This window comes from Wasmannia auropunctata, unplaced genomic scaffold (assembly GCF_000956235.1).
Source record: "Wasmannia auropunctata unplaced genomic scaffold, wasmannia.A_1.0 LD334183.1, whole genome shotgun sequence".
NCBI classification, from domain to species: Eukaryota; Metazoa; Arthropoda; class Insecta; order Hymenoptera; family Formicidae; genus Wasmannia; species Wasmannia auropunctata.
Window position 1 is genome coordinate 223,127 of NW_012028707.1, and position 27,259 is coordinate 250,385.

Below are 27,259 nucleotides of genomic sequence, written 5' to 3' on the forward strand. Positions count from 1 at the left end.
GAGGGGGGGGGGGGGTGGCGAAGGGACGAACAGGATGGGCGAAAGGGAGGTAAAAAGGGGGCGTCAGACAGGCGCCAGGCGTACAGTACAGGCGGTCGACTCCCTGACGGCCGCTTGATGGAACCGAGAACTGACTTTATTTTCCGCGAACCGTCTTCTCATCCTCCCGTTCTTTCGATCGTGCGCGATCGGTCGCCACTTTTGTCCTCGCGACAGGGTGCCGAAATACAGTACGATCTCTGCAGGGGTTCCTCCTGCTACCTTCGTACCTATATATGGATCTACATTTACGTCTGACGCTCGAAGGAGTGTCTGTCGCTTAGTATATGTCTAAAAAACCAAATGGAACAACGGATCCAAATCATGAACCAATCATCAACTCGTTTGACTCGTGAAATTATATTGAGAATCGAAAATTATGATTTCTTTATTAACTTATTAACTTGTTGCAGAAAATTTGAAACAAAAAATTATGTGAATCATTTCAAAGTAAATTAATTTCAAGTGCGCCAGTTTGACGGTATAAGTTGACATTTAAAATCAATATTCGCGACTTTATCTCAAAACTACGATACATATGAAACTAGGGAATGACTAGTATTTCTTATAATATACATTTTTTTTATTGATTCATTTATTATAGTAATTCATTATTATGACAAAAATGCTAGCTGGTATATTAATGCGAAACTGTCGAATACATATGATAAATTCATAGTATGAATCTTAAGTAATGAAATAAAATTTTTGATTGATATTAATATGTTTGTTTTGCTTGTTTACAAATAAAAATTAAAAAATTTTTTTTTTATTTTGGATTTGTTAATTACTATTTATCTTTTTGGAAATGTACTCCAATTAAAAACTGTCTTTGTATGCTATTTTATCAATAATGCAAACATTTTACATATTTAGAAAATATATTTTCTGTCGTTAATGGTTGGCAAAACGCGCTGAAAGAAACAATTATGTTGCAACTTGTGATTAATATCATTTAACGGCACTGTATGTTTTACGGTATTCCGTCCAAAATGAAAAGTCGGGATGGTATTTGCTACGTGACAAGGTGCATGATTAATCGTAAACAGCGGATAGAAAATTAGTCCTCGTGAGATAATTAACCAGTATAATTAATCGTCTTGACTCCCGACCACACAGTTTGGAATACTAAACAGACTGTCATCCGTGTCCAGAAAAATGCGTCTTTCGGCTGAAGGTTCATTATCTCTCTTTTGTAATTATTACTTTAAACTAATATATTTTCGAGAGTTGTACCTAAATTTAAAATCATATATTAATATTTCTTCAACAGATTTTAAAAGTACATAAAAGGATTAACAATTTTATGAGGTAATGATAATGTACTTGTTTTCTACAAAATACGAGCTTTTTTAAAGTATTTACTACAAAGATATATATATGTATTTGAGAAGATGACAGAGAAATAGAGAGAGAGAGAGAGAGAGAGAGAGAGAGAGAGAGAGAGAGAGAGAGAGAGAGAGAGAGAGAGAGAGAGAGAGAGGGGAGAGGAAGGAGGAAGAAAGTTTTAGTCCTAGGATTGTTTAAAATTTTTTTATGGATGATTGAGGAAAACTCCAATTACGAAATATAACCGAAATCTTTGATAACGTAAATGAAATGTAAATGGAATCTTCGATGCTTTTCGTCTCACAGTTTTCTTTATGCCGATAACCAGATTGATCGATAACATGCGAATACGAAGGGAAATGCACGGAATAAGCATGGGCGAGTACACTTGTTCATCATCGAGGCGAGCTAATCATATTTTGATATGAGATAGGGTTAATCGATAGAGTGATTTGACGGCAACAGTGGGTGTTGCTTTCACGTTTCAATCTACTAGAACTACAAGGCGAAGAAACATCAATCTTAAGTCGAAACACTCTTCAGTGTTCGGTGATAGGTTCTAACAAGTTGGTCATTTCGCAGCCGATCGCTTCTACGCGTGAATAGTTCATTTTCCTGATTTAATAGGAAACATGACAAAACTATCGTTATTTTTTTGATTGTAGAAATTAATTACATTAATTTCTCGATACCGAAAGAAATTGAGAAATTAATGTGGCTTTGGTTAATTATTGTAGGAGTTCTCGGAAATCTTAGAAACAAAAGGTGAGAGAAAATCGAGATACGAACGAAGTGAAGGAAGAACAAAGAAATTTGCAATTTTGTACCCTAAGTGAAGCGGTTGTATGCACTGAACGCCGCGCCAACGCGGCAGGAGACGCGCTTATAAAATTAAGAGATAATGAGAATTAACGACGATGACAGCAATCTGTGCGCGCCTTGGTCGCCTTCTCCGTGTGATCGGTCGAACGGATCGCTCTCTACGTTGCTGTAAAATGAATACAAATCTGCATCGCTTTAACTTCCAATAAAGATTACAAATAGCGCGGATATATACACGTTTACTATGCGAAAAATTCTCCGGAATAAACTATTTTAGTTTATTTATTTATCCGCTCTATCGTGAGCGTCACTTTTTTATGTTCTATTATTTAAACGACTATATTGTATTATACTTTATACACTCGCTCAACTCCATCGTCTCCCAAGCGTTCTGCCAACTCGTATCGCCATTCAACACGGTAATTTTATCACTCTCGAAACTTGGCCGTACTCTTGACCGACCGCTTTAAGCACTCTCGAAACACTTTCTCGTGCACTTTTAAGTATCCCCCTCTTCATCATTTAGCATTAAATCTTTGATTCTTTTCTCAGTTGAGCAACTTTTGCTGAAAAAAGCAAAGAAAAAGTAAATTGAATGTATTCCGATTTGTTTCGCAAAAAAACCGAACTCATTTGACTTCTAATTTGTAAAATATAATACTTTTATCGTGACTAAATCTGTTCATTCGTATATATATATATATATATATATAGGATAACTAATGCGACCTTCTAAACTTTGGAGTCGAAAAGGATAATATCCTTAAATATATTTAAAATCAGTACAATAACAGCTTCTATTTTCAAGCTATAAGCATAATATATCATTCTTTTAGTTTTTTTTTACAATTTTAATAATTGTAGTTTATGATTTCTTCTTTTCTTAATGTTTAGTAATAATTGTATCTTCCGTAAGTGTGCAAAGCTTCATATGTGAAATTTAACATACACGAGTTTTTATGACAAACAAGCAACGGAAAGAAGACGGATGCGTCATGCGGGTATTAATTCAGCGTGTCATTAAAACTGAGTTCCAGCGTATGTTTGCCAAAGGTTGGTTTTATGACGTTGTCAAAATGAAATTTCCATTCGGCATATGTAATTCAAAACGGGTTTTTGAGCAGAACATAAATGGTCGTTGCTATATTCGTATATTTTGTCAACATTTTACGAAGCGTATTTTAGGAAAAGGAATGGTAATATCTTCCATTTAATTAATACCGCAAGGAAGAAATGTTAAATTTTCGCGAGAATTATGCGGGAGATGCTAGACGATTATGCAAGAATTTTCTTGGGGCTTTCAAAGTATCAACTTTTAAAACGTAAAAATTTTAAATGGAGGAGTACAGTATCGCATTGTTCGAAACTTATATCAGAAGATTATGGCAAGAAGGATGAGAGATATGTCAAAAGATAATATGAGAGAGTATCGTACCAACTTTTTTATAAAATTTAACAAAAGCATTTGATGTTAGACAATCTCCCCTAAAATCTCGCCATTACGAAATCTAAGAACACATCGCGATTTGAATGAAATCAAATATCGAAATCGATAAAAAATTGCGGCTGGTAAATAAAATGAAAGCAGACCAATCGGAAAAATATAATGCAAGCGTAAATACACGATAAATCTACCGGGAAACATTTCCCACGATATTTGTTTCACCGTTCGTGCGATTCCCTTCTCTCGTCGTTCCTGCATTTGTATTTTTATCACATCTATTTTCACCTCGTCTGTTTCGCATGCCCGTCGATGCGTATGTTCGCCCACTTCCATCGTACAACGTACGTGCATATAGTTAGCCATTTATGTATCTCAAATTCTAGCAAATCCTCGCGAATCTGTCGCTGAACGCAAATGGCACGTGTGGACAGTTTCACATGAGATCGTACGTTTTGAGATTATAAGTTTAATTGGTATTTGCGTATGTGCGTATTCGCGTGTCTGCTACAGAACTCATTTGCGATGAATAATGCGGCGAATTTGTTTAATCCTGACACTTTTAGAGGGATGTCCATTATTTGCAGCACGTCTTACGTAGTGAATATTAGATGAATTATTCTCTAGGATTATTGTGATATTTCTTTTTACATTGTTTTTACTGTACGCTACAATAATATAAGTTTATGATTGATAAAGATATTGCTAAATTTTACGTGCTAGCTATTTATTCTTTACGAGAAAAAAAAATGACTAGATGGTACAGGTTACGTGGGAAAGCATAACAACAATTATTTTTTCATTTCTTGTATTAATTTTTATATGTAATAATTTCTGGAAGTGTCCCAAAAATTTTTTTATCATGTCGCAAGAACTTGTAAGAACATTAATTAGTCTATTTACCTTTTGCACATAAAAATTTTTATATAATTGTGATTTCGTGCGCAAAATTGGAATACTAGTAACATGTCGCGGATAAATATAATAGTATCATCAGTCGAATCATCAGAAATTCCACGCGCTTAATATCGTTCGTATCACCATTACGTTTACTTCGACCTTGCGTATCGCGCAGTCGAGTATGGTTGCATCGCCCATATTGCGTTTCCATTGTGAGTGTACAGGCGTACCTGCACTCATTTGTGTACCTGAAATTCCAACAAATCCTCGTGAATCTGGTTCGACGCGCAAAAGGCACGCAACGACATATTCGCTCGATCGTGGAAGTCCGTCGCATCGCGTCACCTCGCGTTGCGTCGCCTCGCGTCCCGTCCCGTCCCGTCCCGTCCCGTTGGTTCGCGCACGGACAATTTCATTACTCGTATTGGGGGGTTGCTGATGGTACGCGCGCGGTGGTAGTGGAGGGCGCAGTGGCGTGTGCAGGCGAAACTACACTATTAAATGGTGTCCTGACGGGCGCCAGTTAGGTGCACCATGGTATAGCCCATTCTCGTCGTGTCACTCCGAATCTATTTGCATAGTAATGGCGCCGCGCGTCGCTTCCCTTCCAACCCCTTTACGTATAAATACCGCTGCGGACTGTCATAGGAAGTACTGTCCGTCTGAAACGAAGCCTTCCTCATTCCTTCTCGTGCGGAAGATTTCCGAAAGCGCTTGCTTCTCCTCCCGCTGGAAAACACTTCGCGAGAATACTCGTTGCATAAATTTGAGGGATCAGCGTTAATCCAGTTTTTAGATTTAAGTCCTACCATGTAGGATTTTTTTTTTGCACATGTCGAATGTCTGAATCATTCTTAATTATTTTCAATTCGAATAATTCTCGATCAATTCATAACAAATGCGTTCAAATAGTTTTATTAGGTACTCTCCTAAGTTTATACCATGAGTCTTCTTTCTATTCTTCAGTTACGATTTTACGCTCTCTGACGATCTCGAGATTGATGACGCATTTGTGCGTATCAATTAGTAATGCGATTCGAAATACGACGATAATTTACGGAAGATGCCCGAAACTCAAACGAGCGTATTAATAACGTCAGGAGTTGATAATGTGGATGTTCTGGGAAATGCTGCCGACAGTGAATATAGGTATGTGCGAGTGTGTGGATAGACAGCACACGACCGTTGCTAATTACCTCGCGACGACGGTTCGATTGAGAATTTCTCGATATAAACTGCTTATTGGCAACAATCGCTGACGATATTGCTCCAAATGTCGAATATCTCTCATAAAATATCACTCATTGTTTATTAAGAAACTAACTTCTTGGAAATATGATATCTTTAGTCGAATCTTGCATCAGTTTGTGCATGATTATGAATATAAGTAACTTTATCTTATCAAACAGTAATTGCAACGAGTTTTGAATGGCTGCACTTATTGTTAGTGGGAAATCGGAACATCTTAACGACTATCGACCATTATAACCCATTAAACGAAGATGTACATGACATTTCGAAAAAAAAATCCTTTTGAAAAGGATTTAAATCGACTATCGTTTTCGTGCCATGAAAATAAACAACGTGAATTCGAAATAATCGTGAATGGAAATTAGCTATCTCGGGAGATTGTCTCGGGAGATGCGTTCCAGTTATAGTTCCGGCACTTGAGAGTTTAGGGTTGAGTCAAGCGAAGGAAGTTGTACAAACCTGACGCGACGCGCGAAGCGCGATGTTTGCGATAATTAGAATCTTATTGAAAACGGCACCGGTTTTCCCCGAGCAACAAACAGAACGTCAGACTCGGTGTTCGCTGGAGCGACTAGGCGCGATCCCCAATTATTCGTCGTAATCCTAATTATCTCTCACTTTTGATTCGTCGCGAAAATCCGCGATGTTCCATCTTGGCTCTCCATGAGAGCGCATCTCGGGACGAAGTTTGTAATAATTAGGAAGCTCGAAAGGAGTGAAAATGTCGAATGGAAACGTAGACGGCGATCGAGATGGCAGGAACGATACGCTCGCTTTTTGTTATGACAATAATGAACTATGACCGATAGCTCGCTCTTCCTATGGTGTTTCTAGGAAAAGTGGCTACTTTACTCCTCTCGCACGGACCGATGAACAAAGAGAGAAAGAGAGAGAGAGAGAGGGGGAGCGAGAAAAATACAGAAAACAACTATAATGGAGGTTAATTACGAAGAGGTGATTGCGAAGATTGGGAAGATCAGCGGAAATAAAAAAAAGTATCGGAAATCCTGTATTCTCTCTCTCTCTCTCTCTCTCTCTCTCTCTCTCTCTTATACTATACCACCTTTTTTCATCTTTTGCGTCTTCTTTGGTTGCCAAGCTACCGTCACACCCAAAGGAATCGAAGCTTTCTCCAATTATAAGAACTCGGTCGTTCCGTATTCTTTAATTCCGTTACCATCGCTGTTCATACTTTACGTCCTTTCCGCATCGACGAATAATCCTAAACTTTCCAAAATTTTGGTTTGTTATTTATTGCGATATTTGTCGTTATATTAACCTACTTTTTTTTATACAAATAAAAATCTTTACGAAGAATAACGCTGCGAAGAATAACAAAACTTTGAAGAGATGATGCAGCAATAATATAATATGATAAATTTAATAAGAATTACTCTCTTTAGATAATTATGACATAAAAATGGTATGTGTCACAATCGATTAATAACGACAATTTCTTCCTATAATATAGGAATAAACTGAATGTATAGATATGCGTGTAATTTTGTATATATTATACGTTGACACAAGTCGCTGATATAAATCTATATTTGTAATTTATAAGTCAATTATAACGTAATCGATGCCTGAACATTGAGGAGATTAATGATGTATACGAAACTGAAAAACTTCCATACTTGTAAACGAAAATTTTACTCGCGATTATCGCCAAGAAATTACAACTCCTCTCGTGCATCATAGAAGGAATCAGAGCCTGCTCGCGGTAGCAAGTTTCGCGAAATGTGGAATTACATCGTCTACTTGTCTGCGCTCGGCACTTTGCCGCTGTACACCTAGCATATTTCTCGAGGCGAGAGCCAAGGAAGTACGAATTTCCTACTCCTTGACAGGACTCGAACTTTAAAGGACTTCATTTACTCGATTCGGAAACTCTTGCCTTTCGTGACTCTTCTCGAAGGGTTATTCTCGACTTTCTTATGATTTATTTGCTTGTTTCGGCTTGATCATTTCTAAGGCTACCGACAAATCCAACCTCGACTTTGGGAATTGTATGCTGTTTTTCTTTGAATTAATTCTTATTAAACGTTTATTATGTTACAGAGAAACAGTTAAATTACGAAACTTTAACTGGATATCACGTGTAGATTTAAAAATTCTTCAATCTAATAAGCACGGAAAGAAAATAATATTAACATTTTATACATGCGTATTGCGTTCTTTTTCTCAATGATTTATTCGTCGAGAAGATATTTTTAAGCAGACGGATCGTCGTGACGAATCGCTTTGTAGAATGTGCGAAATCAAACTTAATCGGATTAGAAAATAACGAATCTGTTGATTTCCGTTTTGCCTCTTTGCTCTCTGTCTTTCGTGTTCCTCGCGTCGTTCAATTCGAGACCCTTAACAAGATGTAGCGAGAGTGTACAGCGCGATTTCACATCCTGAAATCGATCAGGCGTGATTCCTCATAATTGGTAACATTCGGCCGCGACGCTCTCTCACGACGCTTCATCCCGCTTTTCCTCTCCTCTTTGCAACGACTCGAAACGCCTCGAGCCACGAAGCGTACGAAGATGCCTATCGGGTGGCGTTACCATGGGATCGGAGTGTATCGCCGAGACCTCGTTACTTTCCCGATTTCTTACGTAATCGAGACGCCTCGCTGATTCGTCATTTCGCGGGGAGAGGCCGGCCTTCCTCTCGATGCTTGTTAACGAGTGCTTCCTTTGGCTCGTGTAACGAAGAAAAACGAGAAGTGAAAATAAAGGACGCGGAAGAAATGCGCGCGAACGGTTGTGAGATTCCAAGCGAGAAAATTCGCTGTATCTCATTTAGCCGATTTAATGTTTACGCGGCGAATAGTTTCCGCCAAAGCTATAATACTTCCGTTTACAATTAGGGAGAAAAGAAATGTTATCTTTCTTTTCCAAATATGTAACTGTTTTACGATCTCACGATTTGTTTTGGTGATCTTTTAAACTGGAAATCAAAAAGATTATAATGTGTGTGCGTGTATGAAGAAGGCACTGAATTTTGTCTTCACCTTTAAGCATAAATGACGCAGTCAATAATTAATTGTTATCACGCAGCTTTTGATTTCATTTGAGATGTGAAGGCCTGTGCTAGATTCGAGAACACGTTTCGTAGAATATTTATTTGTAATCGGAGCATCCGTGGATTTTGACGGTTCAAATATCGCCAAGATAGGAAGGAAATTTTTCCATTTGTTTCACTTTTTTCCTCCTTCTACATCTCGGCATTTGAATTTCCATGGACGGGGGCGGATTCGTGGAACCGAGGTGGAAACGGATGATCTCTACAAGTTAATTTGTAACTTGAGCATTCCGTCCAGGAGATCGGGGTGGTTTCTAGAGGTGGTGGCTAAGAGAAACAGCGCGGCAGGGCGGTAGCAGGGGCAACGGCGGAGGCGAGCTCAGGCAGGGTACACGGTACCTCGGGGTTGTTTGTTGCGCTAATGCCTAATTAGTGGAGTGGTATCGCGTCGCGACGAAAGCCGTAGCCGTCGCCGTCGTCGTCGCCATCGTCGCCGTCGCCATTCCCATCGCCGACTCTGTCCCTCTAGTCATCTATCGTGAAAATATCTCGCACGGCGGTAACTAGTGGAGAAGATCGCGCGGTGCTCCTTTTTCGTACTCGAAATATCATTGCTTTTTTGATACACGCACGTACTTTATTTTTATGTACATAGCAATACTACCGTTTGTCAAATATATAAGTACTATGATCGAGTTTGCGTCGAGAGTGATAATCGGTAAAAAAGATACATCGGTATTAAGAAGAATAGGTACATCATTATATTATATATTCCTCAATGTCAAGTTAAGATTTACGTTATACCATATAAATTTTATAATTTAAAGCAATTATATATATATATATATATATATATATATATATATATATTAATTGTAGCGTATATGAGAGAGTTTCTCGCGTTTGCAATATCCGTTGTAAGTAAAAAGGTCTTTTTTTGGAGGGACAGCACGGCGTATCGATTTCGTGCGCAATAGGAGTCCTTGGAGAAAGAACTTCCGAGGGTGCGAGGTAATGCACCACCCGTGTCACTCCATCGGCCACCCGTCGATCAGCTCTTTTCATTTCAATCTGGATACAAGCGCGCGACCGACGCCTATCTGCGGGTAATAACATGTAGCGCACCACGCGACTAACAGACTGCTAGATATTCTTTTAATATCGTTAAAACTTGATCGTTATTATCTCATTGTTCTGTGTTGACGACACGAATAAGATGGCGGATGACAGACGGATAAAGTGTAAAATATAAATTTTGTAGTTTTCCTTTTCTCATGTTTATGTTATATGAAGTGTTTCCACTTTCCATAAACTAAAAATGTTCATTTTCATGGAACTTGTCAAGTGAAAGCTGAACATGAAAATATTCTTAATAGTTAAAAAAGACGCGCGAGCTCGTCGGACACACGAGCCCGAGTTCGTGGCTTACACGAGCTGCCTGCCAATAGCCAGCGATCTCTTAAACTCTAATTCAGCCACATAGTGGCCGACCGCCGCAAAGTGGCCACTATGGCACCTAAAAGACTCATTTTATCGTTCCGCCGCCACTGTGGAAGGAAAATAAGCAATTCCCTCTTTATTCGGTCGCGACGTAGTCGATCCGAGCGAAACGCGAGGTCAATTCGCAGTCAAGCTTCGACATTAATACTCATTTCCCCACGAATGGAAAGCGACTCTTGTACATTTTTCATCGGTAATTCGAGTGGTCTTTTCGATTTAAAGCTGTGCGAAATTATGCGATACAGCGCGGTATGTATAACAATATTATACATTTGGTATAATTATAATTGGCAGCTACAAAAATCGACCAATTCGTTAATCGGACAGCTAAAAAATTTAAAGATTAAATAATGTTGAGTTTGATCTATCCTTTAAACATGTTATTGATGACGCACGCTAATTTATTCTTTGATTCTGTAATTTCATCACTCGATTAATCGTTAAATACCTACGTGGAGAGATCGACGCGACAAATTCTGTGACGTCATCTATCAACGAATTTGATATTTTGTACATTAACTGACGCGTGAAAGGAGATGGAACTCATAAAGGGAACTATATTCGTTCTCTTTACGCCCCTCAGGCAGGCAGTCAGGCAAAGGTATTCTAACTCGGTAGTTAATAGTTTAATCGTAGAGAATTTCTCGAAAGGAGGCGCCGACAAAGCGAGCGCAGTTACAAATGTAGATTTCGCCGAGTACTCACGTGGCAGATAAAGCTTGCGGGTTACGAGTTGTTACGAGCCACGTGTCCACGTGACGCCGCCGCGCGCCGCGCCGGGAAGCACGAAAATCGGTATCGTTAGTACGGACGGTATTTCCGTCAAGTTTCTCGTCAGTATAAGATGAAATATTAACGATATTCAGCTCGGTTATCGGGACGGGCGCGACCTTCCGACGACCTTTCGAAATTTGCTTTACCAGCCTCACGAGTTCGTATCCATGTAATCAGCGCACTCCGCGGGGACGCAAACGGTCCGTCAACGCGATCGCAAATAATCTCGAGAAAGTTTTAGATGTTGTAACTGGTCGTCTCCGATGACCACGTCGCGTCGAGACGTTACGCGGGATTTCTGACGCCTAATTCGATAGGAATCGGAAGATACATTTACACGAAACACGCGAGTTAACATCACGTCAATTATGCAAATGGAAAAAGCAAAAATTCTTTAATATTAAAGTTTGATACAATAGATACTGTATGTTAGGAGATGTTCGGAGTTCTCTACTAGTATTTATATCAGTCATAGAGTATAGACTCGCGCTCTTTTAACAATTGCTGATTGAATTCCTAGCCGAGTGCTTTCTACGCAAGAATTGCGAAAATACGTACTCCCGGTCGGCGAAATCCGCTGAGCGTGATAAAATGATCCCCCCTTCCGAGTGCGCCGGCCGAGTAAGGCGTCGTTGAGGATCATTAATCATGCGATTCCACCTGCGGACGAAAAAGAAGAGCGAGAATGGCATTGAGAGGAGATCTCCAAAGCCTGCGCGCACGTTATTGTACGCCTGGCAGGTTTATCCGCTCTTTAATGCAGCCCATCGCGTCCGCCGCGTTATGCCGCTTATACACACACACACACACACACACACACTTCTCTTCGTGCCGCAATAATATAGAATAGGACTCGAAAATCGTTGCTTATTCCGCAAAGTGCGGGATTACCGTATGTTGTACGATGCCGCGTAGAGATGCGCGAGGGAGAATACTGACGCGACAATGCTGACCAAACAATGTATTCCTGCGTTTTCTGTGTGTCGTTAAGGCGGCTCCCTTTCGCGTTAGAATTTTGATGAGTTCTCGGTCGAGTGCCGAGAATCGAGTGGAATGCCTCCCACGATTTTTGATCCAAATAATCTGGACGTGCGCAACAATTTTTCGTTGTAAACAGCAGTCTACGACGAGCGCGAGGATGGCGTAAAATAAAGTAACACTCGCGTAACCAGTCTGCAAACTCAACTTGTCCGACGCGCGTTACTTTGACCACTTCCTTTTGGTCGGTTCGACGTGAGAAGGACCAAACATGGGATCTTGTAAATACATTATCCAGATTTGTTATCGACAATCTGCAGTTCTCGAGGATATTCGCCACATGGTTGTGTCCCACGATGTTTCCTTTCCATCCTCTTTCCCTCCTCTGCCTCCTCCTTCTTATCCTTCGACGTCCCTCTTTCTCTCCTTCTGTATTATAGCCGTAAACTCTCTTACCTATTTACGTACGGCCTCTTTGGCGTTCGTCCGTACGATCCCGTGTGTTTACATCGATATTATTTCATTTTCCGCTAGTCCTGCCATACCGGGACACAACGGGACCGTCGCGACGCGACGCGACGCGGCGGTCTCCCATCGGACCACAATGGGGGCGTAACCTTATTTACCGGTGCACGACCACCCCCGCTGTCTTGACCAAGATAAAGGCTGTGTTCATTTATTGGTGTTTTCCCGGTGTACACTCGAGAATCGATAAACTGTAAATTCGTTTATAGGACTGGCAGTATCGCTTTGCGATTTTCTTAAATAAAAACGGATTTAAATTAAATGGGAACGGAATCGTTTCCTCGAAATTTTCAAGTTACTTTCAAATTAGAATACCGGCATATTTTTAAATGACAAAAAATTTAATAACACCAAAAACAAACATTTCCGTTTAAAATAAATTTCGTGTTTTTACATCATCATCTTGCATTCCGCTACTTTTTGGAAGATTCTTCAAAGGATCTATCAATCCGATCGTATGTACGACAGCGACGTTGTCGTCGTCGTCGTCTCTTGGCGGTCAGACCGATATATTTTCTCAGCACTCGGGGCTTTCCCGTGAACAGAACACCGTGTCGCTTTGAGAACGCTAGGATTCTCTACCAGCTTCTTCGGATATATCCTACCATATCCACCGGGTTGACCGCACACATATACATGCATACAGACTCGTTTGCACTCACGTAAACCTATACATTATATACAGGATCGCTCAGGAGTCACTCTCTTCTCTCAGACATTTTTCATTTTTTCATTGTAGTTTCTTTTTGCAAAAGATCGCTTGAGATTGTTGGCTCTGTAATTTGTTAATATTTACCGTGAATGTTTGCTCATATGACAGTACAATATCTAATGTATTTATTTATGGTTTAAAAAATGGATAACTTCTGAGGCATCCTGTATACATATACATATACATATACATGTAGATTCACGTGCACACACGCATGTTGTGTATATGTACAAGACTGATACTGGGGCTGGAGTTTCGTTTCATCCTACTTGTTGGATAGGGTCTTTCGAGTGGCCAGAGGAAAGGACTTCTTCCTTCCTCTCTTCCTTCTTCCCTTCCTTCCCCTTCCCCTTCCTTCCTTCCTTCCTTCCTTCCTTCCTTCCTTCCTTCCTTCCTTCCTTCCTTCCTTCCTTCCTTCCTTCCTTTCTTCCTTCCTTCCTTCCTTCCTTCCTTCCTTCCTTCCTTCCTTCCTTCCTTCCTTCCATCCTTCCTTCCATCCTGCCTCTCTTCTTCTACCCTTTCTCTTGTCAGCCTTCTCTCTCGTTTTCTTCGAAATGCGTGGGGGATTGTTTGCACTCACCTCTCTTCCATCGCTTCACCTTAGTCCCTCGGTTCTACGCCCCGCGGGAACCCGCCACCCCGTCGTCCGAAGCTCAGATTGCTTTTATACCATGGATTGATTGACAATATACTTACGTTAGCCGAGTGGACCGTACAGTTATGGAGACTGCTACACCCTCTCCGTCTTCCTGTTTCCACCCTGTTTCCACTGCCGTTAAAGCGCGACCCTCTTCTGTTCGTTGGAACATCGCCGCGGGATCTTTCTACTTTTTTTTTCTTTCGTTTCTTTCTTTCTCGTTCATTCACTTGTGTGAAAGTAAGCGATTTTCGAAAGATACTGTTCTTTGAAAGAAAACACAAACAATTTCTTGAACAAGCATACAGTTTTACTCTCATGATCGGATGCGTCATATGTTAACTAGATATACTCTAATTCTTTTTATTAAAATATTTTGTGTGTTTACAATGATAATATTTTGATCTGGTAACTTTGCATAATGCAAAACAGCTTTAAGAATATGATCTTTACAAGAGTTTTCTTTGATGATATGATTACGGAGTTTATTAGAATTCCGAATAAGAATGATTCAGTGTTGGTCGTTATATTATTTATTCGTCAGTAGATTACATAATTATGACTACGGAGTATTTTATTTGAATCCTGTGTATAATTTTAATGGTAATATAATAGTTTGATTTAATTTTTTTTTAAATAAAAATGCAGTTTTTTGGAACGTAATATATTTATTTGGATTTATTTCACAATGCTTTCTTTTGAATACTATCTTTCGTATTCTTCGTATTGTAAATCTGTCACATGCATGCCGAAACTGATTGTTACGAACTGTATCCGGCGGTAAAGGCGAGGCTAAGACAAAGTATGCCCTGGTGAATATTCTTTGATCTGCGACGTAAAAGAGCTATATCCCATAAATTCATGACCATTCCGAGCAATGACGTGAATTTTCGGGGATAACTGTTTCTTCTTTCATATCTACGTTAGGTATGTCTTTTTCGTTGGCGAAGAAATAGTAGCAAAAACTTTTTTTTTTATTTTTTATTTTTTTTAATACGATTTGAAGATATAATTTATTATCAAGAAAGAAACGTTTGAAAATATAATTTATTATCAAGTAGTTCATTTTTTTCTTAAATGCATATATACTTTTATGTGATAAACATTTCCTAAAATATTTGGCAGCGAGAGCTGCCTAAACACTCTTAGCAAAATATGTATAATGCGGCAAGTGCTAATACATCATTATAGTAAACAGAATTAGTCGATAAAGCGATTTTGCGCTATTAACTCGATTAATCGAATTGTAATCGAATGATAATTATTATTGTATTCTCGATAACGATTTCCGACATTAATGGAACTATAGTTTGAGCATTACGTAGTATGAAAAGTTTGCCAGCTGCACTGGGCGGCTTGGGACTTGTTCGGAGTACGTTTGAAGTCCGAAAGTAACCCCCCTGCTATTCTTCGGTGGGGTAGCACTATTCAATGAATTCAGAATGCGTTTGGAGAGTCTCCAGCTCCTTCTTTGCCCACCCCTTTTTCCGGAAAAGACGTATGAATCGTCGTCGGATGGTTGCGGTTCCCTGAGCGTGGGACACTTTAGAGCTTATGTCCCCGGAATACGTAACGTGGGATTTCGATGGCGCATTCTTTCTCATCCTTCTGCCAACCTTCGTTCGTTCCACCTTTTATTTCGCTGCGATTCTTTGGGACATTTTGGATATTAAAATCGTCTTTCTCTCTTACGCAAGCGCGCCGCATTTATTAGACTATTTACGATTGTATTTCGGATAGGTTTTATGTATCAAAATTATAGATTTTTAATAAATTAAGTTGTTAGTATTACGAGTTTTTTCAGATGATAAAAATTGACAAGTATTTCGCTATACTAATTGTAAAAATATAACCTCTCTCTATCGGAATATAACGAATATTTCGCTTAAATGTTTTTAACGACATTCTATGTTAACAAATTAGAAAGCGGTTTAATCACGGCGATATTTTGTTGACCCTTTCTGATCTTAACAAAACATGGTTGGGTTTATTGGATGTTTGTCCGGGATTGTGTCGTCGTGAACGAAAATGGGATGCACCAGCCGCCTAAACTGCGCTTTACGACTGGCAGTGTCGTAAAACGTAATGCAAAACGTTTACGAACCAACGCCCGTCGTACATAAATTTACACATCATAAGATTTTGGATTCACAAATGTATTTAGTACGTATGGTTTGAAGATAAATGATTTTATTATAACTTTGAAATAAAGATTCTCCATTTCGAATGTACTTTTGTCGCGAGAATATTTTCTCAAGTGTGTAAAATATTATTCGATAGATAATAATAATAATAATTTATGGTACACACGCACACACTATATATGGGTTGATTGAGACACTAAAAGTCCGTCATATACTCCAGGAAATTAGTCATCGTACTCGTCGAAGGGATATACCTACAAACCCGGACTTCTTTTTCTATCATCCTCCACCACACCCCTGCTGATCGCTTTTCTTTCTTCGGTTAAGGGTGGTGGCGTTGCCTCAACCCCGCCCTGATCCGTAAATATTGGCGACCCCGTAACAGCTCCTCGTAAAAATCACTTGATTACAACCCCTCCCTTCATCACCCAAACGTCGTTTATCAGAGGAGAACTGCAATGACAAATAAATGCTTGTGCTTCTTTTTATAATTATTCAAAATATAGCGAAAAAAAATTCATTTTTTCTTACATAATTTTAATTATGACAAAAACTGGGAATTTTTAATTTAAATTCCATCTTTTTTTTAACTTTCGAATTAAATACTGATGATCATAGAATTAATAATCAGACGTGTTCGACGAATAATACTGCACAATGACAATTACGTTTTCTGCGATTGAAAAGCGACTTAGATAACAGTGCAACAAAAGGGAAGATTAAAAGATCAATATTTTGACAATTTATCAATCGCAGAACAAAACGTGAATTAATCTTCGACATGATAAAACAGCTAATAGCAGTTTTATGATTTTTATTCTATGACAATATGAAATATTGAGATAAGTTTAAGAACTTTAATTAGAAACCCTGTAAAAAGTTCAAATATCACATCAACCTCGTTTTGTCTACGAATTCATCCATAACAAATTGATGATTAGTACTTAAGAAAAACTTGTACCAATTACTCAAAAAATGACATATTTATACTTGCATGCCGGTTGAAGAATTGTCTGCAATATTAGATCTTTTTACCTTACTTTTTATGAGAATTGTGCATGTCACTATAGTTCGATAACGTATATTGCGTTACCTATGATATTTTTTTCGGACGTAATAACGGCGCATAGCCGCTAGCCGCGCAACGCGTCACCCTCGATATTTCAATAGGCTGAAACTCGATACGATCTGATCGATAGTTCGTCCATATTGTTGCCATGGGGTGGGAACGTGCCATGTATATCGTTACGTTATGTAACCTGTTAAGTGGCTTGATGTTGTTACGGATTTTAGAGATTATCGCGTACATCGACCGATAAATCTCGTTGCATTCCATAATTTTATGTATTGCGGCGCTTTAATTCGCTATTTATTCGTTCCGTTGTGATGTGCATTCACAATAACACCGAATGTTATTTGTCTCAACAATATTACAAAAGTTCATATTTCATTACTAGTTTCGAGACACGTGCGCTTTTCTCATTTCTGACATCTTCTAACGTTTAAGTCGTACGTGTCGTTTTTTGTTTCAGATTCTTCTACTTGTATCACTTCTCTTTCTACGCGTATCATTATCGATTTAATGGACAGTACAGCAGTTTGGCACTGGTCACGTCTTGGCTTTTTATACAGGTGAGTGTATTTTATATTTTATCATTTCATTAAACGCGAGAGTGAGAGATGGATATAAGATTTGTTGATCTTATTAAGTCTCTAGTTAAGTTTAAGAGCTTTATCTCGATATGGTTTAGCAAAGTATGATGAATAAAAAATGCGGTCGAGAATAAATTGTTTGATGAAAGTGTGCGAACGCGAGTACTTGGTAAGGCACAAGTATTTATGCGGTGTATTTTGGGATTAAAGTGGCGCGCCGTCAGATCGTGAAATAATCGTCTTCACGATAAAAAAAACCTCCTACGGGAATAGAAAAGTTTTCCCAAGAAAAATTGCTCTTTTGCATTGGAACGGACATTGATCACGAATATTCTGTGACCTACTTGCGAGTACTTTAGCCGATATGGTCGGTCTTGTAAGTTTAGCAAAAAGAATCTTCCCAACAATTGAGCTGTTTAAAAATTCCATCATAGATCTTTGTCCATTCCTCCGGGACATAGGCATTTTACATAATGTAGAATGTTGTTCTGTAATTGAAGAATATTTGATTATTAGCTCGATAAATGATCGCTGATGAACGCTCTTGAATAATCTATTCAAATAAGCAATTAAGTTTCGTGCATTGGAAAGTAAGGTTAAATTAAAATTTATTAACAAAAAGAAGTCTTTTATGTTGCTGCGCTTTCCAATATAAATCACATTTGAATTGAAGCATTAAAGAGAAAATACCGTAGATATAGATTATATTTATTGTCCAATGGTGGCTTCAATAAAATAAACGTACGCCTGCAACATTAATCTCTTTTTCATTGTTTCTGTATTGCGTTAATTAATGTTAAAACCATAAAATTGTGCTGGATCAAAAAATTTACTCTGAAATTGTATAAAAGAAACGTTGAAATAATTGTAAAAATATGCAGTTTATTTAAAAAGCTTTATATTGAATTATTCAGGAATGAGTAACATTAATTTAATACGATTGTGTCGCAGTATTTATAATAAAATGACGATAGTAATTGTTTATATATATATATATATATATATATGTGTGTATATATAAAATGTACATATACATATATATATATATATATATATATACACACATATAATATGTATATATAAAATATACATATATATACACACATATAACCATCTTCTGGTTACTGCGATTATGACTATGTGTCGAATCTATATCAATAATAGAACATGAGTCAAGTTTGTGAATTTGCACTTGCGCCTTTAGGAATCGCGTCGAGATAGGTACATGAGGGAAAATGAGAGCGTAATATTTTGCATGCGATCTCGTCGACTACCGTTGGGAGTCCTGCGATTGACAGCAACGGTAGCAGGACGAAGAACGAGCCGTGGTCGCTTGGCTGGATAGCCTAAAGCCGCTATCGCTCAAACTTAAGTTACGTAAACGCAACCGAGACAATGCTCCTGACAGCTCGATCGATAGAAATAATTTAATGTGGCTTCTTGGTTTCCATATACAAATGCGCGTAAGGATACTTTAATGCGAGAATCTCGTTTTCTCATCGAGAAGGGCGTGTCCTGTTTCTTCCATTAAATAATTAAGAATGCCAGGCCGTTAAGTAACCGTTAGTGAGATATAAATATTGTAATTTTCTATTAGTTGTATTCCATTAGGAAATATATACTATTGCTCTTAATCTTTAAATCTTTGCTCATTTGCAATTTTTATTTATCACGATACTAGTGTGTTTTTTTTATGTTTTAGCATAAAATGGAGATTGCTACTGCTCTCCGTTCTTTTACCAGTGCGTGGTACATCACATTGTTCGCGATAAAATTTATATACTGCAAGATCTTTTTGCTCTTCGCGTAGTCATGTTTGATGTAGTCATCGGTTATAATTATACATTTCCCTCTGCATTTAAGTAAAGTATCTATCCAGTTACGACAAACGATCGATCGTAATAGAACATTTGCTATAAGCCGCTGGAATTTTAGAAACAAATTTGCCTGCTATGCCAATAATACGGTGGATAATCTGATTGGAGAGCGTACTTTGATAACGCAATAACTTATAATTAGATGATCGCGATGGCCGTATTAACAGGTATTATTATAACGGCGTTACGATAGATAGCCGCTACGTTAATAACTACATTCGATATGTACTGTGTACATTTCATGCATAAAAACTGAATACCATTAAAGTTTAATGGAGTGGTTAATTCACTCGATAAAAGGTGTAAATGCATCACGATGCTACATCATTACGCGCTAGGGAAAAAGATTACATTATATTATGTCGTATTCGCCATTCAATTGTTGAACACATTTATTGTCCGACCATTTTTAGAATTACAATCTATTTTAAACGAAGATTTTGTCGAAGTATAATAATTTTGATAAAATTGTTATTATATTAAATTCTAGATAAAGTATGACGTGTATTTTTCAAAAATTGCGTCTTCCTATTTTATTCCTATTATTTCTGAAATAAATTTATAATTACTTTAGAATATAAAAAAAAATCCGTAATTTCGAATCTTTTATATTATATCTTTTAAAGTTTAACATCCGAGATTAGTTACAAGATTACAACAAGCGTTAACTGTTATTGTCTGTTGTTTAATCATAACAGACAATAATTTGATATTATAACGTAGTATAATTTTATTTAATTTTTAATAATTTCATTCTTTTATAGTAGAATATTAATGAATATGTATGCAGCGTAGCAACTTTTCATAAGCACATAGTAACATAAAATAAATTTCGGAACATTTGAGAATGTGATCGAATATATGCTTTGTAAATAGACCGCGCGACTTAAGCTATTACGTGATGATAGTCGATGATGATAGTCTTTGCTCGACAAGCGGGTTACCGATTCGTTAACATGATCGACCGTTTAACGAGCGACAATTATTTCCTGGGAACGAGTTCACGAATACCGCGCAGCAGCAAAATTCGAAAAGCCCGGGGGCACGTCGGCCGAGAATCGTTTTGATTCCCGGATGGCAAAGCTCTCGCCGGCTGTTGCTGTAGGTCAGAGTTCAGCCGATTAGCCCCGCGGCGTGATTATACGCCGATTCGATATCGGTGTCATTGGCGTTGATTATCCGCCAAACGAAAACTCGATATACCTCGGGATCCCGCTCCCATTCCCGCAACCGTTCCTACACTCCACTCCCCGTCATTCTTTCCCATCCACCTTGAGATCCACTCCCGCTCTTCACCAATCTTTTCCACTAGTCTTCTTTTTCTCAAACGGTGCGGAATCGTTCCGTTCTTGCCGACGAATCACCGCGAGAATACCATTTCCTCCGCGTCGTCGGCAGGTGCCCAGACCCCGAGATATCTATTTTCCATATCCAGAATTTTTCTTCTCGCTCATCCGCTCGCCACCTTTGCCCTTCGTTCGCAACTTCCATCCCTACTTGCACGTTATTTGCCCATGTTAGATTTTTCAATCTTGAAAAGAGAGAGTATCAAAATAAATACAGTTGAATAGTCGATTTTCATTGGTACAGTTTGTTACGTTTCAATTTTAACTGCGCACGGCTCGCCGCTTGGTTTAATCAAGAGACGTATTTAAATTATCTAATAAAGTAATAGGCAATTTAGGAATAGAGAATTTGATACTGCGGCTTGCGTAAAGAGAACGCGGCAGCGTTATTGCGATCGTTACGATGCAGGTATTACGATCAATACGGATCGGCAGAGACAAGGTTCGAATCGATTGCGGAGAAAGAGAGCGCTGATATAGAACGAATTTGGTGAATTTCCATATAAATTTGCTAGGCGTGAGCGGCACACACGGCTCACATACACGGAACGAACGAGTACATAGAGCCACGTGTGCCGGGAGGTATATCTCTCACCAGATGAATTCTTGTTTTTGGTTTCTCCAATAGTGTCTGACATAGATACGCGCGAAATGACGAACTTTTGTGGCGTATTATACATAGGCGATCGACACACACATGACAGAGAGAGAGAGAGAGAGAGAGAGAGAGAGAGAGAGAGACAAAACGCCATGCGTATTATACATATCGGTGTTTTTTTTTGTTTCAGCACTCAATGCTATATTTCTTTCATCACTACGAGCTACCAGTGATTCTGCAGCAGGCGCAGCTTCAGCAGCTTCTGTTTCGTGCTCAGCCTCAGGCGCAACCAGCGACGCCCAGTACGGCCCCAACCACCCCGGGTCCAGGATCATCGCCATCGCCGTCGCCGTCATCGTCACCATCAACAACAGCAGCGGCACCCTCGCCTTCGTCGAGTCCGAATCTGTCAACACCTACGACGGCACAGACACAGCAAAACTACATTACTGAGCTTTCTCAGCTTGATTTGGAACCTATTAATACGGAGGAACAACATACGATTACGGATATCGAGCAAACATCCGTAGCAACGACGGCTGACTGTCGAGATGAGTCTGTTCGAGGTACGTTGTCGATTTAATATTTTTATCTGTTTGCGTTATTTTCCATTGAGTCAATTAAAAAATCATGGGACTAAAAGATACATTTTCGGTGAATTTTTCACATGCATGCAAAAGCCTGATTTTATCGATTCGACATAGCAATTATCAGTGAAACTCTTTAATTATTTTTTAATTTATTCGTAACTAATTCGTTCTTTATATTTTTTTCTCGTCGACAGATGTAATAAAGAAATTTGTTTTAATTTTAATTAGTAATTTTGAAATGCAACCATAAGCTGAATTTACTTTTAGAAGCTGTTTTCTTTTTATAATTTTTTTTATTTGAAGAGAAATTGTGCGTGCGTGCATGCGTGCGCGCGTGTGTGTGTGAATGGATCAAGTAAAATTTTATTTCCTAGCGTTTTAAAAGAATTAAACGTATCATTGGATATTGTATATTTGATCAAATTTCGATATCCAACGTACTTTTTTTGTAAATCTGTGTAAATTAAAATGGTACATTTAATTACATATACGCGTATACCTATTTCATCTTTTATACAATAATAGGAAAAAAAACTTTTTTTTCTCTATGACGCTTGCACTTTCGCCGAGTGAATTTATGCTTTACGAAGCATATTAGAATTTATACATCATTGAGAACGATGAGAAAAGCTATACGTTTGAACGACAGGCCGATAGAAAAATGATTCTTGATGGGGATTCAACCCGATATTGAGAGAAATATGTTTGAGTAATTTTTGAGATATCGTATAACGTATTGTAATCGTCAATAATTCTGTGATTACGCATTCCGCGTGCCGGTTCGCGAAATGCGCGCGTTTCACCGGTTTAGAGTTTTGAATGAGCACTTTGTAGATCCTGTGTCACTGACACTCGTCACTTTGGAGCGCCTACATAGTTTGGCACGCGATACCGCGCTATCGTGTTTCAATTCGAACGATCCAACTAGCACTGATTATTTTTCTGGGCTTTTAATTTCACCTCTCGTTTCGCGTTCGTGGCTCGGATAATCGATAATCGTTTTAACGCGCGCGCGAGCGTTACGTCGGAAACCAGTTTGTTTACAGCTGCGGTTTGACTTACAGTTGCGCGCTGCATCACGTTTATACCACACCGACCGTTTGACTTTTATTACGGATATTTGTTATCTAAATTGTGCCGTCTTTAAAGTGATATAAATGATATATTTTAAAAAGTTTCTTCATGGCATCCGGTACATAATAAAAATAAAGAACAGTCTTGCGTTAAATCGCAGTGTCGGAGGACACGACGACAGTGAGATTCGCCACATCGACTTCCATTGCAGAGACGGAAGCGGCTCCCTCAGCGTCCGGAGCTACGAATTCGCTCACCGATACTTCGTCCTCCGAAGGTTTCGAGGTCATCGAGTCGGCCGACGTGGTACGTAAGGAAGTGTCTGTCGAAGACAAGAAAGAGCATTAGACTTTGACCATGCCAACTGCGTGACAGTTAGAGCACAGAATGTATCATTTCCACATAACTGCTTTCGTCGACTTCCTTTCGTAGAAAATCGGCGCAATTATTTTGTCACGGAACTTAACTACAAAGTAATACGGTCTCTCTATAAGAGAATGAACAAAGTATGTGTTCGATTCTTCGAAAATACATATATAAGGTATCACGCTTCGAGATTCAAACCCAGTGGACGAAGAGGCAAAGATTTATACAGCGACGTAGTTATGAGAACAAATTTTCAATGGGAGTAATATAGGGGGATTATCAGGGATCGAATTTCATGCAGTTACACGTTTCAATGTTAGATTCGTTACAAGTTAAGCAAGTTAGAGGTCATATAATAGCAAAGTTAGCTGTTATGAATGTAATTTTGAAAACAATAAGGTACAGTGTTTTTAATTTATCGCCTTTGTACGTGAATTAATTTTATTAATTGTTCCTTGTAATATAATACATAATTTTTAATGCAATATATTCTGTAAGGTTGTCTTATATTTAACGTCATGATACAAAAAAACTTTGTACTTATTTGTTGAAAGATACGTTAGACACAAATGGAAAATATATTACAATAAATATTATCTTCCGACTGAAACGCATATTTGCGGATAATCTCAAGATTTTTGTTAATTTGTTTACTTTTGTAAATATGATATTTCTCTTATTGCATGAAATGAATAATTCCAGGCATGTTTTTTTTTATATGTATGTTCTGTGTAATTCTTCTACGTATTTATTCTATCTCACTCACTCGATTCGATTGTCAAATTTTTACGTTTGCATCCCGCAAACGTAATACAAACATGGTTAAAATAGAAAACATCTGCAATTATTACTTTTATCGAGCTTCTAACCGTAATAAAGACTACAAAATTACTCGAAGATTACAAGAAATTATTTTCAAGATTTTCAAGATTTACATTGAAATTGATTGGGATGCCCTGAAAATGTTTGCCGAATAATTTTTTGCACAAATCCTTACAGCGAGATAGTTAAACATGGAACTGTTGTTCGCACTTGTCTCTGCACTCTTCGTCTCTTGAAAATGTTAGGGAAGCACCTGTCGGCGAGACCGCCAAGATTGCAGTTTCTCAGCGCAATAATCAGGATGCCTCTGAATATTTTTTCTATTCCCTTTTTCATTTGTTCTATACATACATTACAATCTATCGGAATAGAGATAAGATAATAGGTAGCAAGTATACTCGCATGTAAATTTTTGTGTTAAATAAAGATCGGGCCATTAAAGAGGATAAGGCAATTTCTTCGGTTTATGCTATGATGAATGTATTAATTATGTCAATAATGTCAGCTCAATCGACATAACAAAAATAAGTAAAATCATACACAAAGGTTATTAAGGTCGCAGCGCTTTCTTTTTTTTTTTTCTTAATAATTTAACTTTTTGATGCTCGATTGTGTTCGTTCAATTAGATGACTTGATAGAGAGATAATGGAATAGAACATTTTGAAATCATTAAATACTCGTGTAATGATGTAAAAAACTGTTTGGCTGAAGAATTTTCTTAGTATAAATTCATACGTATCTAATCTCACGCTCATTGTCAGTAGTAAGTCATTCGAATGACAACGCTATGTTCATATAACAACATAGCGAGTTATTAAAACCAATAGAATCAATACTATATACTCCTATTTTCTTTTATTCATATATTTTATAGCGTATTTGGGATCTTTTTCGAATGTTTCGCGCAATGTTTTTAACTCACTATTTTATAATTAATCAATTAGTTTCACGCGGATTTAACTAATTAAATTAAGTTGCCATCTGCTGGAATGATAAAACGTTGCGAATGATAAAGAAAATGAGAAGAGATCGAAAACATAAATTGCGAAAGAAACCGCTTCTGAGACGGAATCGCCGATGTCGCATTTTCCACCTTGATGCGTTGGTTACTTAAAGATTAATGATAATCGTTTAGTGTAAGTTTACACTATTACACTATATAATTTGTTCGTTCCAGAGACTTGTGACATTTAGTGATATATACTATGTATCATTGGCAAGCGAAATGGCATGTCTTTTTTTTTTATTATGTAAAACTGTGACATGTATGAAATATTGAAACAATTTAAAAAAGAAGGAAAAACGAGACAAACTAGTACATGCATTGAAGACCGACGTTAGTAACAAATGGTGCGTATATATTTATCGCATATTGTTATGTAATTTATCGATCTTGGCATATGTCAGCGTACTATAAATGGTACTATGATTGTTAGCCAAGCGATATTCCGTCGAATGACATAATAACAAAGAAAAAGAAAAAACAATTGCGCGGAATTGTACAAATGTGCTCAATTAAGGTGGTTCTTTAATAAAAGTGCCAAAAATTTCGGGTGCCTCACCAGGGTCCATCTAAAATCTCAAATATTTGTATAATTTGGATAAAATATTAAAATTACGTTTATATCTAATGAAATAATATGAAACAAACGATATTGCTGCTCCACGCGACAATAAACGAGGATAAGAAAGTGAGGTACAATGTACATTGCAAGCGAGATTATGCGATATTTTGCCAGTTCAATATTAAATATCTTTTCAGAATAGCCGTTGACCTATTATTACTTTTTTGTGACCATTAAAATCGTAATTTTTTAAAACTAGTATAATTTCGTTTTTTAGAGAAATCTAAAACAACGTTTGTATTAAAAGTTAGTCAAAAAAGCGTCTCCGAGTTTAATCTGTCACTAATTGTAAGTTAAATTTTCAACATTTTTTCCTCTTATTTCATCGTTAACTTAAAACCTAAAATTTTGCACATGTCAAGTTTCATACTTCAACTTCACTATATAACTTCACTATATAATAAAAATTGGACATTTAAAAAATAACTCGATTTATCAAAATTACCTAAAATTTTGCACATGTCAATTTCGGTACTTTAACTTCACTTTATAAAAAAAAAGTGGTCATTTCTAAAATAACTCGATTTACTAAAGAATCACCTTAAGACAGATTCAAGGAAGCTCAAAGAAAGAAGATTATTTAAAAATATTAAAACGACTGTAAAACTCCCAATTGCTTTTTTGTTTCCCGAGTCACATTTGTAGACGAGCGCTTCTGTAAAATATATTTTTCCATTATTTATATATCGTATCTATTTCTTTTGGTTGTATATATTATCAAATAATATTGTTATTATTATCCCTATTGTACTACTATTGCTGCTGTTATCATTAGATTATAAATAAATGCAGAGATCTTATTCTATGTTTCGTCTTGATTTATTATCGATTCGACGTTTAACTTACGGAACTCATCTCATCCCTATACTATCGCATTGCTTCGAACAGTACGGCAAATTCGAGATTTAAAAGCGATTCTTGCGAAATTGAAATTGATTGTTCAACTTGGAACGTAAGGCGGATGCGCAGCGGATGGGGAGAACTGTGTTGGATTCCGTCCAAGTCGTGTGGATGGGATTGGCGGGGGAGGACGGGACAAACCGAAATAGACAAATAGACACTGGTATCCCTTTGAGGGAATCAAACAGGTGGCGTGGAGTACGAAGATAACACGATAGAGCGGAAAAAGAAGCGAGAGAGAGAGAGAGAGAGAGAGAGAGAGAAGGGGAGGGGGAGGGGAAGACGAACTGCGTGGGCGAAGGATGGAGGTACGGGCGATTCGTGGAAATGCCCAAAGAGA

At 37.9% G+C, this 27,259-nt stretch overlaps 1 protein-coding gene across 4 annotated transcripts in view; it reads left to right on the top strand.

Annotated features, from left to right (window-relative positions):
* The window catches only part of LOC105459581 (membralin), a 51,295-nt gene extending 24,471 nt beyond the window's left edge, over nt 1–26,824 (top strand). For 2 of the 4 annotated variants that reach the window (XM_011705739.1, XM_011705740.1), the window contains exons 11-13: nt 17,600–17,699; nt 21,732–22,107; nt 23,366–26,824. In XM_011705739.1, the coding sequence (XP_011704041.1) occupies nt 17,600–17,699; nt 21,732–22,107; nt 23,366–23,553 (664 nt within the window). In that variant the 3' untranslated portion in view covers nt 23,554–26,824. Of the gene's footprint in view, nt 1–17,599; nt 17,700–21,731; nt 22,108–23,347 lie in introns of all 4 variants that reach the window. The other 2 variants (XM_011705741.1, XM_011705742.1) reach the window with 2 other exon arrangements.
* The last annotated feature ends 435 nt before the right edge of the window (nt 26,825–27,259 follow it).